Source organism: Anolis carolinensis, chromosome 2, assembly GCF_035594765.1.
Source record: "Anolis carolinensis isolate JA03-04 chromosome 2, rAnoCar3.1.pri, whole genome shotgun sequence".
Taxonomy (NCBI): domain Eukaryota; kingdom Metazoa; phylum Chordata; class Lepidosauria; order Squamata; family Dactyloidae; genus Anolis; species Anolis carolinensis.
In genome coordinates this window covers 152204951-152217395 of record NC_085842.1, presented here as the reverse complement: position 1 = coordinate 152217395, position 12445 = coordinate 152204951, and the positions used below count along the sequence as shown (strand labels likewise).

The 12445-nt window shown below is 48.4% G+C and overlaps 1 protein-coding gene across 8 annotated transcripts in view; it reads right to left on the bottom strand.

Moving 5' to 3' along the window:
* sdk2 (sidekick cell adhesion molecule 2) overlaps positions 1–12445 on the bottom strand; it is a 412574-nt gene that overhangs the window by 82186 nt on the left and 317943 nt on the right. For all 8 annotated transcript variants that reach the window (XM_062970845.1, XM_062970848.1, XM_062970846.1 and 5 more), the window contains one exon: positions 1512–1645. In XM_062970845.1, coding sequence (XP_062826915.1) covers positions 1512–1645 — 134 coding nt within the window. The remainder of the gene's footprint in view (positions 1–1511; positions 1646–12445) is intronic.

Here is a 12445-nt window from a genome sequence, read left to right as displayed (position 1 = left end):
CTGGATAGTATGGGGAGCATGGAACGGGGATGAATCTAACGTGATGTAATTAGAATGCCTGAGCTCTTGGAGCTCTGGTCCAAAGTGCCTAAATAAATTTGGAGCCAGCAAAAATGTTTAGTCAGCACCAGCTGATGCTTTGCCAGAGACACACAGCAAACTAAATTTGAGTCTGAGCCACGAAAAGCAACTGAAAAGTCATATGCAAAGAAATACTAGTTGCATGTTGGGCTTCAGGGACATGCTGGTCTTTGTGAAAAGCAACCAAGGTATTTGCTACACCCTCAGCCTTTCTCACTATCAGATGTGGCTTGCTGGGCTAACGTAAGTTTCAAAGAGTTATTTATTCATAGGGCCCTCATGGCCCCCACAGGAACAGATTGATAAGTCAGTGACAGACTCAGATTGCAGTCACATGCCTATCTACCTTGAGGTCACCCCCACTGAATAGTCTGGTACTTTTTCTTCAATAAACACCCATAGGCTTGCACTCCTAAGTGACATGCTCATGTAGAAAGTGACTCAACCATCCAGAAAAGGATGAGAGAATGTGTGGCCCTCCAGATGTTGTTAGACTGTAACTCTTATCTGTACTAGCCATCACAGTCAATAGTGAAGGATGGTAGGAGATACAGTCCAAGAATGTCTTAATGACCACATGTTGACTTCCCTGATCTACAATTATTGTAAGCTTCCCTTGGTCTTAGGAAGAGGAATTTCCTATAATCATGATCTGGTGGGTTGAGGGTTGGACATTCCTGTAAGGTTCATGCCAATGACCTGGGCAAGGAAAATTCACAACTAAGTTTAAGCCACTAGAACTATGAAATTTGCAATATAATGTTACTGGGAAATAAACTTTTGAGTGGTAGGAAAATACTCTGGATTTACAAAGTGCAAAGTGCTAATGATAAATAGCAGCAGAATTGTGACAGGCAGCTCAGTCCTATGCATGTCTCTCTGACAAGTCTATGGGGACCTATTTGCAAGTCAGTGTGTCTAGGCTTGTGACAAAAGGCTTAAGCAGAAATTGTGGATGGCTTCAACTGTTCCAAAGAAAGGACCATACAGATAAACAGATGCATAGGCTCAACATTAATAAATGCAAGTACAGTATGGACCCTGTATCTAAATCCTGACAAAATATGGCCCTGGTAAGCATTTTATAGATTCTCTAAGCACAAATCTATGGTATTTTTCCTCAGGCTAAAATTCCTTAATTTCAATAAAATTGGCTGTTTTAGATGGTTTCACGTATGAAGTTCAGGAACATAACCCTCATGGATATGGAGGATACTGCAGGGTTATAAATCCAAGCTATTTGTGAGGATCTTATAGAACTCAATGGCTGCTTCCATCAGACCTTGAACAACAGCCAGGTTTCATCATGTATTATCCCATGGGAAGATGGGAACCCTTACCTTCCCATTCCTAAATGTTTGGAAACCTTGTCTATGAAACTCAGCTTTTAAGTTAAGGGTCTCTCCCACCCCACCCTGAGTGGTACTTACTCTCCACGGTGAGTGTGATAGGTTGGCTGGTTTTATTGTCTCCGTTCTTGTCATTTACAGCCTGCACATAGTACCTTCCAGCATCAGGGGCCACTGTTGATAGGATAACAAGAGTGTTCTCCAGGGTGATGGCTCTGAAAGGAATGAAGAAAGGGTTTAGAGTTGAGTATGCACCCAACACATAAGATGGTCTTCCAGAAAAGAAGCTGCCAGAAACGTGGCACACAATGTCTTAACAAATGTATAGTATACTCAGCCCAAACGAGGTCAACTCATACACCCAATCCTGACCCGATTGTTTGACTATGCCTCACAGTGGCAAAGTTCCTTGCAGTGGCAGCAAGGCTGAGAAAGAGCCTAGTCTCCAATCAGGGTATTACCTGACTTTGTGTAGTATGTGTCTGTTTATCACATTTCTCCGGTTTTGAATGGTTTGTAAACTCCTGTATGTAAACTCCACTTAACAGTTGCGGGTCCATGGACCATAATAAAGGGTGTGTGTGTGTATACACACACATACATGTACTTAATTTTCTATTGGCTGACATTGTGAGGAATAATGTGGAAGCCCTTGTTTCTTCAACACACCTCAGAAATTCCAAGCTCAGAGATCTGACTCATATGGTTATAAATGGATTATTTATTTATTTATTTATTTATTTACAGTATTTATATTCCGCCCTTCTCACCCCGAAGGGGACTCAGGGCGGATTACAATGAACACATATATGGCAAACATTCAATGCCAACAGACAAACAACATTCAGTTTTGTTAGACAGACACAGAGGCATTTTAAACATCTTTCCAGCTTCACGATTCTGGCCACAGGGGGAGCTGTTGCTTCACCATCCATTGGTGGCTGTTCTTCCTCTTCTTTTCCTCGTGAGCAGTTTTATGGTGTTGTAGATTAGTTAAATTAGCCTCCCGCATAAAGCGTACCTAAATTTTCCCTACTTGACAGATGCAACTGTCTTTCGGGGCTGCTAGGTCAACAGCAAGCCGGGGCTATTTTTTTTTTAAATGGTCGGAGGCTTAACCCGACCCGGTGTCAGGACCCAGGCTGCAAGGCACCAATAACCATACACAGAGGCCAACCTCTATCTACTATCTTTATTGAAGGAGTATATAAAGTTGGTAAAAACAAATGTAAAAGTTAGTCCAGAAGCAGACCTTTCAGGAAAGGTCAAAATTAGTCCAAGAACCAATGTCCAATATTGTGATGACCCATGGGCCTTGTAGTCCTGCTCAGGACATTGTAATTCCTGATGAAGATGAAAACTTGGGTTTTTTACCTTCCCAGTCTGAACTGGATTCCTCTCAGCCAGATCTTTCCCAGGCAGATCTGGGAACCTTGCACCTGCAAGAAAGTTGTCTCCCAGAAGTATGTCAAACAAGCCCAGAGCCTACTTCTCCCGTATTCTTGCGCCGGGAGTTTTGTAAACAACAGAGAAGTTTGGATTCAGCTTCGCGCAGGAGTGCAAGGATTGCAGCTAAGAATGTGGCCAATTAAGACTGCTTCTCGTGAGAATCTTTGGGGAGTCTCACATCTGGTCTCAGAGTTAGCTTTCGGTTCTGATTCCCAGAGAACTGCTTCGGCGGGAAAGCTAGACTCTATTTAGGTGTTTTACCCGCGTAGTAACTTCGCGGAGTCAATTCGTCAGCCTACGGAGCGGGTCGTGTCTGGACAGCGCGCTCCGATTCAAGCCTCGCTCTCGCTCAAGCCTTGCCTTGCTATCCAGCCTTCGCCTTGCTTCCCAACCTTTGTTTACCTACGGACTTTGCCTTGTTTCCCAGGACCAATCCTTGCCTTGTACCACGGATTTTACCAAGTTATTCCACGGACCTTGTTCTTGTTCCTAGTTACCTTGTTCCACGTTCAAGCCTTGTTTCAAGTATCAAGTTATTTCCTAGCCTCGCTCAAGTTTCATGGACTAAAGGACCTTGTCATCTCCCCTCACTTTGCTTGGCAAAGTGAGTGTTTCGGTTATTGGATTACAACTTTGGACCTTAATATTTCTTATTGGACATTGCTTTCTTGGACTAATTCTGACCTTTCCTGAAAGGTCTAATTCTGGACTATTTTCTACACTTGTTTTTATTAACTTTATATATTCCTTCAATAAAGAGATTAGATAGATTCTGGCCTCTGTGTATGGTTATTGGTGCTCTGCAGCCTGGGTCTTGACAGTTTGACTCCGCCACCCTAAGCACCAATTAACCTCGGCCAGAATGTCTACCGGAGTCGTACCTGGGCCGAGCGGCCAGCCGATTACCTACACCATCGACAAGGAGGAGGTGGACCGAATCCGTGATAAGCTCAATGCACAGGATGGAGAAATAAGGGGTTTGAAGGAACGCGGAATTCGTCTTCCGGCCATGGCGTTGCCAACCAAGTTTACTGGAGAAGCTTCTAAGGTTCATGTCTTCCGTCGCCAATGTCAAGCTTATCTAGAGGCCCGTGCTGCCGAGTTTCCCCAAGAAGACATCAAAGTGGCATGGGTTTACAGTCTTCTAGACGGGCCAGCGGCCAGCTGGGCGACGGCACTGTACGACCAAGCCTCTCCACACCTAAGATCAGCGCAACGCTTCTTGGACCACCTCAAGGAGACTTGGGGAATCGAGGACAATTTGGAGGCAGCCGGTCACAAACTCCGTCGCCTTTTCCAAGGAGACAGACCTATGTCTCAGTATATAGCCGAGTTCCGAGTGCTGGCCCACAACACCGGCTGGAACGATGTAGCCCTCAGGGGACAATTCCGGGAGGGTCTCAACATTGAAATGCTGGAAGAAATCTCCAAGGTGGATCCTCCCCAGACCCTCGAGGCACTCATTGATCAATGTTTACGGGCTGAAGTCATGATTGCCAACAGGAAACAGTGGGTTCGAGGCCAGGGCGGTAGAGCCGGGGCAAATCCCCCCGCTCCCGCCAGCGTTCAGCCACGTCCGGTCTGGAGACCCCCACCGCCAACCCCATACCCCAGAGGGAGCGAGGAGGTGCCGATGCAGTTGGGCAATGTGCGTCCCAGACTAGATGCCGCCGAGAAGGCCCGTCGTCAACGCTTAAACCTCTGCTGGTACTGCGGGAACGGGGGCCACTTCGCCAGAGAGTGCCCAGCCAAAGGGAAGCCTGCCGCCCGTCTTGCGGCGGCGTCCTCCACGGAGACGAAGACGTCTGAGCCGACTGGCACACAGCCGGCGGGGGAAGCCAACGACCGGGTGTAGAGAGGCTCGCCAACCCGGTCAAAAAATCCATCCAAGAGCCGCCAACCGGGGTCCTGTTCCTTCTCGTGGTCACATTATGGTCAGCAAAAAGGGGACCCGTCATGATCCACGCCATGATAGACTCTGGAGCTACCAACAATTTCATCGATAGAGAGTATGCCGACTCTCTGGGATTACAATATCATGATTTCAAGAATGCCCGTGTGGTGCAAGCCATAGACGGCCGCCCCCTCAAGACGGGCCCCGTAAGTCAGTGGTCGGAACCCACCAGGATGTGGATAAGGGAACATATGGAAGAGATTTCCTTCTTTGTTACCGAGGTTCCTCATTTCCCTGTGATTTTGGGAATTCCATGGCTGACTCTCCACGACCCTAACATCTCCTGGTCCAACAGAGAACTGCAGTTTGCTTCACCGTACTGCCAAAACCATTGCCTCGTAGCCAAGGTATGCCACGCCACGGACACCGAGCCCATCATCACCTTGCCAAAGAAGTACTCCGAGTATTGGGATGTATTCAATGAGAAAGAAGCCGAAAAATTACCCCCACATAGACCTTATGACTGTGCCATTGACTTGGTGGAGGGGGCCCCGATCCCGCGAGGGCATCTCTACTCCCTGACTGAACCAGAGCAAGAAGCTCTCAGGGAATTCCTAGAGACAAACCTTCGCAAGGGATTCATCAGACCCTCTCAATCCCCAGCCGCCTCCCCAGTGATGTTTGTGAAGAAGAAGTCAGGGGAACTACGCTTGGTGGTGGACTACAGAGCATTGAACAATATCACCAAGCGGAACAGCTATCCCCTGCCCTTAATCTCGGATCTATTGGATCGGCTTCGAGGAGCCAAGGTTTACACCAAGCTGGATCTTCGGGGGGCTTACAACTTAGTTCGCATCAGGGAAGGGGACGAGTGGAAGACCGCCTTCCAGACCAAATTCGGATTATTCGAGTCCCGAGTTATGAATTTCGGTTTATGCGGAGCCCCCGCAACGTTCCAGCATTTTGTCAACGACATTTTTCAGGACTATCTAGACAGGTTCTTGATAATCTACCTGGACGATTTTTTGGTGTTTTCTAGATCACAATCAGAACATGAGAACCACGTCAAAATGGTGTTACAACGATTGCGGGATCATGGACTTTATGCCAAGCTGGAAAAATGCGCCTTTGATCTACAAGAGGTAGATTTCCTTGGTTACCGCATCTCGCCTCTAGGGCTTTCCATGGATCCAGCCAAGGTTTCAGCAGTATTGGAATGGCGGGCGCCAACTAACAAGAAAGAGGTGCAGCGTTTCTTGGGGTTCGCGAACTATTACCGCAAGTTCATTCCAGATTTTGCCCGCTGGTCCGACCCCATCACTAGCTGCATCCGTGGAAAGCAGCCTTTCCGCTGGACTGATCAAGCAGAGAAAGGGTTCCAGCAACTAAAGAAACTATTCACCTCCCAGCCAATTCTACAGCACCCAAATCCTGGAACCCCTTTTGTGGTGCAGGCGGACGCCTCTGATGTGGCAATTGGGGCTGTACTCTTACAACCGGTGGGAGATCACCTCCATCCCTGTGCCTTTTATTCTCGTCAACTAACCACACCAGAGAGGAATTACACCATTTGGGAAAAAGAACTACTGGCCATAAAGGCAGCCTTTGAAACTTGGAGACATTGGCTAGAAGGGGCCAAATTTCCCATTGAAGTCCACACTGATCATCGTAATCTAGAACATCTAAGAACTGCCCGCAAACTAAATCAGAGGCAGCAACGTTGGGCTTTATTCTTTGAACGTTTCAACTTCCAGATCCATTATGTGACCCCAGCCCAAACCAAGCAAGCAGACGCCCTGTCACGTAAACCGGAATACGCTGCAGGACGCAAGGAGACCTTTGAATCCCAACTGCTACAACCCGAGAACTTTGCCACGCTCACGGTGGGGAACACCAAATCCATTCCCATTGGTTCAACTTCCCCTACTCCAGGACCCATCTGTGCTCAAGAAATCAGGGCTAGTCAGCAAGCAGATGCCTGGGCGCAGGACCAACTTCGCCAAGGTCTGCACTTCCCCTTTTCGCTTAAAGATGGGCTGCTCTGCTATAGAAATCATGTTTATATCCCACCCGGACCGGGCAGGGAAAAAGCGCTTCGTCTGTGTCATGACTGCAAACCAGCAGGACACTTCGGACTATTTAAAACTATGCATTTGATCCTAAGGGATTTTTGGTGGCCCAAGATCCGCAAGGATGTGGAAAAATATGTCAACACCTGCCCAGTATGCCAGCGCTCCAAGATACGAAGGGAGAAGCCCTCAGGGCTTTTACACCCCCTTCCTACCCCATCTCGCCCATGGGAAATAATTTCCGCGGATTTCATCACTGACCTACCACCTTCCTGTGGATTCACCACGATTTTGGTGGTGGTGGACCTTTTCACCAAGTTAGCCCATTTCATTCCCTGTGAAGGCCTCCCCACGGCCAAAGAAACTGCGGATCTATTTCTTCAACATGTTTTCAGACTACATGGATTGCCCAAGAGTTTAGTCACAGACCGTGGATCTCAATTCACCTCTCGTTTTTGGAAGGCACTACAAAAACTATTGGGCATAGACTCTCGCTTATCTTCAGCTCATCATCCCCAAACAGATGGGCAAACGGAGCGCACCAATGCCACTTTGGAGCAGTATCTTCGCTGTTATGTAAACTACCAACAGGACAATTGGGCTTCTCTGTTACCACTGTCTGAGTTTGCCTACAACAATGGAGTTCAAGCTTCTACAAAAGAAACGCCGTTCTTTGCAAACTACGGCTTCCATCCACGTTTCTTTCCCCCTGTCATTGAAACTTCAGAAGTTCCCGCAGCAGAGGATTGGCTGCAGGAACTCACAGCGGTGCAACAACTTTTGCTCCAGCAACTGGACCAAGCCAAGGAGGACTATAAACGCCACGCTGACAAACATCGCCAGCCGGGCCCCGAAATCAAGGTAGGAGATCGGGTTTTTCTGTCCACTCGCTTCCTGCCCTCCCACCGCCCCTGCCGGAAGTTAGATGCCCGTTTCATTGGCCCCTATCCAGTGGTGGCGCAACTTAACCCCGTGACTTTCAAACTCCAACTTCCGCGTTCAATGCGCATTCACCCAGTGTTTCACCGTTCCCTGCTCCTTCCGGCGGATGGTGTGCGACCTGATACAGACCAACCGGCCCCCCCTCCTGTTTTGATGAATGGGGAGGAGGAGTTCGAGGTTGAGGACATTTTGGATTCTCGCTTTCACCGCCGCCGCCTACAATATCTCATTGACTGGGTGGGTTTTGGCCCTGAGGAACGCTCTTGGGAAGACGCCTCCACAGTCCATGCTCCTGATCTAACCCGTCGCTTTCATCAGACCTATCCCACCAAACCACGACCTCGCGCCTCGGGGAGAGGGCCCCAGTTTGGGAGGGGCCTTGAGGAGGGGGATAGTGTGATGACCCATGGGCCTTGTAGTCCTGCTCAGGACATTGTAATTCCTGATGAAGATGAAAACTTGGGTTTTTTACCTTCCCAGTCTGAACTGGATTCCTCTCAGCCAGATCTTTCCCAGGCAGATCTGGGAACCTTGCACCTGCAAGAAAGTTGTCTCCCAGAAGTATGTCAAACAAGCCCAGAGCCTACTTCTCCCGTATTCTTGCGCCGGGAGTTTTGTAAACAACAGAGAAGTTTGGATTCAGCTTCGCGCAGGAGTGCAAGGATTGCAGCTAAGAATGTGGCCAATTAAGACTGCTTCTCGTGAGAATCTTTGGGGAGTCTCACATCTGGTCTCAGAGTTAGCTTTCGGTTCTGATTCCCAGAGAACTGCTTCGGCGGGAAAGCTAGACTCTATTTAGGTGTTTTACCCGCGTAGTAACTTCGCGGAGTCAATTCGTCAGCCTACGGAGCGGGTCGTGTCTGGACAGCGCGCTCCGATTCAAGCCTCGCTCTCGCTCAAGCCTTGCCTTGCTATCCAGCCTTCGCCTTGCTTCCCAGCCTTTGTTTACCTACGGACTTTGCCTTGTTTCCCAGGACCAATCCTTGCCTTGTACCACGGATTTTACCAAGTTATTCCACGGACCTTGTTCTTGTTCCTAGTTACCTTGTTCCACGTTCAAGCCTTGTTTCAAGTATCAAGTTATTTCCTAGCCTCGCTCAAGTTTCATGGACTAAAGGACCTTGTCATCTCCCCTCACTTTGCTTGGCAAAGTGAGTGTTTCGGTTATTGGATTACAACTTTGGACCTTAATATTTCTTATTGGACATTGCTTTCTTGGACTAATTCTGACCTTTCCTGAAAGGTCTAATTCTGGACTATTTTCTACACTTGTTTTTATTAACTTTATATATTCCTTCAATAAAGAGATTAGATAGATTCTGGCCTCTGTGTATGGTTATTGGTGCTCTGCAGCCTGGGTCTTGACAAATATGCAATATTAAGGGCCAAAGTTGTAATCCAGTAACCGAAACACTCACCTTGCCAGGCAAGGTGAGGGGAGATGACGAGGTCCTTTAGTCCATGAACTTGAGCAAGGCTGGGAATTAACTTGATACTTGAAAACAAGGCTTGAATCGTGACACAAGGTAACGAGGAACAAGAACAAGGTCCGTGGAATTACTTGGTAAAATCCGTGAAACAAGGCAAGGTTTAGTCCTGGAAGGCGAGGCAAGGTCCGAAGGTAAACAAGGCTGGGAAGCAGGAGCGAAGGCTTGAGAACAGGGACAAGGCTTGAACAGGAACGAGGCTTGGAACGGAGCGCGCTGTCCAGACACAACTTGCTCCGGAGGCTGACGAATTGACTCCGCGAAGTTACTTCGCGGTTAAAACACCTATATAGAGTCTAACTTTCCCGCCGAGAGCAGTTCTCTGGGAACCAGAAACAAAGCTAATCTCTGAGACCAGATGTTTGACTCCTTAAAGATTCTCACGGAAAGCAGGCTTAATTGGCTAAATTCTTAGCAGCTATTCTAGCACTCCTGCGCGAGGCCGCTTCCAAACCTCTCTGTTGTTTACAAAACTCATGGCGAGAAAACACAGGAGATGTAGGCTCAGGGTTTGTTTGACATACTTCTGGAACACAACTCTCTTGCAGGTGCAAGGTTCCCAGATCTGGCTGGGAAGAACCTGGCTGGGAAGATTCCAGTTCTGACTGGGAAGGTAAAAAACCCAAGTTTTCTTCTTCATCAGGCATCACAATGTCATGAGCAGGACTACAAGGCCCATGAGTCATCACACTATCCCCCTCCTCAAGCCCCCTCCCAAACCGGGACTCTCTCCCCGAGGCGCGAGGTCGTGGCTTGGCGGGATAGGTCTGATGAAAGCGACGGGTTAGATCAGGAGCATGGACTGTGGAGGCGTCTTCCCAAGAGCGTTCCTCAGGGCCAAAACCCACCCAGTCAATGAGATATTGCAGGCGGCGGCGGTGAAAGCGAGAATCCAAAATGTCCTGAACCTCGAACTCGTCCTCCCCATCCACCAAAACAGGGACGGGGGCCGGCCGGTTTACATCTGGCCGCACACCATCCGCCGGAAGGAGCAGGGAGCGGTGAAACACTGGGTGAATGCGCATTGAACGCGGAAGTTGGAGTTTGAAAGTCACGGGGTTTAATTGCGCCACCACTGGATAGGGGCCAATGAAACGGGCATCTAACTTCCGGCAAGGGCGATGGGAGGGCAGAAAGCAAGTGGACAGAAAAACCCGATCTCCTACCTTGATTTCGGGGCCCGGCTGGCGATGTTTGTCAGCATGGCGTTTATAGTCCTCCTTGGCTTGGTCCAGTTGCTGGAGCAAAAGTTGTTGCACCGCTGTGAGTTCCTGCAGCCAATCCTCTGCTGCGGGAACTTCTGAAGTTTCAATGACAGGGGGAAAGAAACGTGGATGGAAACCGTAGTTTGCAAAGAACGGCGTTTCTTTTGTAGAAGCCTGGACTCCATTGTTGTAGGCAAACTCCGACAGTGGTAACAGAGAAGCCCAATTGTCCTGTTGGTAGTTTACATAACAGCGAAGGTACTGTTCCAAAGTGGCATTAGTGCGCTCCGTTTGCCCATCTGTTTGGGGATGATGAGCGGAAGATAAACGAGAGTCTATGCCCAATAGTTTTTGTAGTGCCTTCCAGAAACGAGAGGTGAATTGGGATCCACGGTCTGTGATCAAACTCTTGGGCAATCCATGTAATCTGAAAACATGTTGAAGGAATAGATCTGCAGTCTCTTTGGCCGTGGGAAGGCCTTCACAGGGAATGAAATGGGTTAACTTGGTGAAAAGGTCCACCACCACTAGGATCGTGGTAAATTCACAGGAAGGTGGTAAGTCAGTGATAAAATCCGCAGAAATTATTTCCCATGGGCGAGATGGGGTAGGAAGGGGGTGTAAAAGCCCTGAGGGCTTCTCCCTTCTTGTCTTGGAGCGCTGGCATACTGGGCAGGTGTTGACATATTTTTCCACATCCTTACGGATCTTGGGCCACCAGAAATCTCTTAGGATCAAATGCATGGTTTTAAATAGACCGAAATGCCCTGCTGGCTTGCAGTCATGACACAGACGAAGTGCTTTTTCCCTGCCCGGTCCTGGTGGGATATAAACATGATTTCTATAGCAAAGCAGTCCATCCTTAAGCGAAAAGGGAAAATGCAGTCCTTGACGAAGTTGGTCCTGCGCCCAGGCATCTGCTTGCTGACTAGCCCTGATTTCTTGAGCACAGAGGGGCCCTGGAGTAGAGGGAGTTGAATCAATGAGAGTGGATTTGGTGTTCCCCACTGTGAGCGTGGCAAAGTTCTCGGGTTGTAGTAGTTGGGATTCAAAGGTCTCCTTGCGTCCTGCAGCGTATTCCGGTTTACGTGACAGGGCGTCTGCTTGCTTGGTTTGGGCTGGGGTTACATAATGAATCTGGAAGTTAAAACGTTCAAAGAATAAAGCCCAACGTTGTTGCCTCTGATTTAGCTTGCGGGCAGTTCTTAGATGTTCTAGATTCCGATGATCAGTATGGACTTCAATGGGAAATTTGGCCCCTTCTAGCCAATGTCTCCAAGTTTCAAAAGCTGCCTTTATGGCTAATAGTTCTTTTTCCCAAATGGTATAGTTTCTCTCTGGTGCGGTTAGTTGACGAGAATAAAAGGCACAAGGATGAAGGTGATCTCCCACCGGTTGTAGGAGTACAGCTCCAATTGCCACATCAGAGGCGTCCGCTTGCACAACAAAAAGGGTTTCAGGATCTGGATGCTGAAGGATTGGCTGGGACGTGAATAATTTCTTTAGTTGCTGGAACCCTTTCTCTGCTTGATCAGTCCAGCGGAAGGGCTGTTTCCCACGGATGCAGCTGGTGATTGGGTCAGACCAGCGGGCAAAATCTGGAATGAACTTGCGGTAATAGTTCGCGAACCCCAAGAATCGCTGCACCTCTTTCTTGTTGGTTGGCGCCCGCCATTCCAATACTGCTGAAACTTTTGCCGGGTCCATGGAGAGCCCTAGAGGCGAGATGCGGTACCCCAGGAAATCTACCTCTTGTAGATCAAAAGCGCATTTTTCCAGCTTGGCATAAAGCCCATGATCCCGCAATCGTTGTAACACCATTTTAACGTGGTTCTCATGTTCTGATTGTGATCTAGAAAACACCAAAAAATCGTCCAGGTAGATGATCAAGAACCGATCTAGATAATCCTGAAAGATGTCATTGACAAAATGCTGGAACGTTGCGGGAGCTCCACATAATCCATAATTC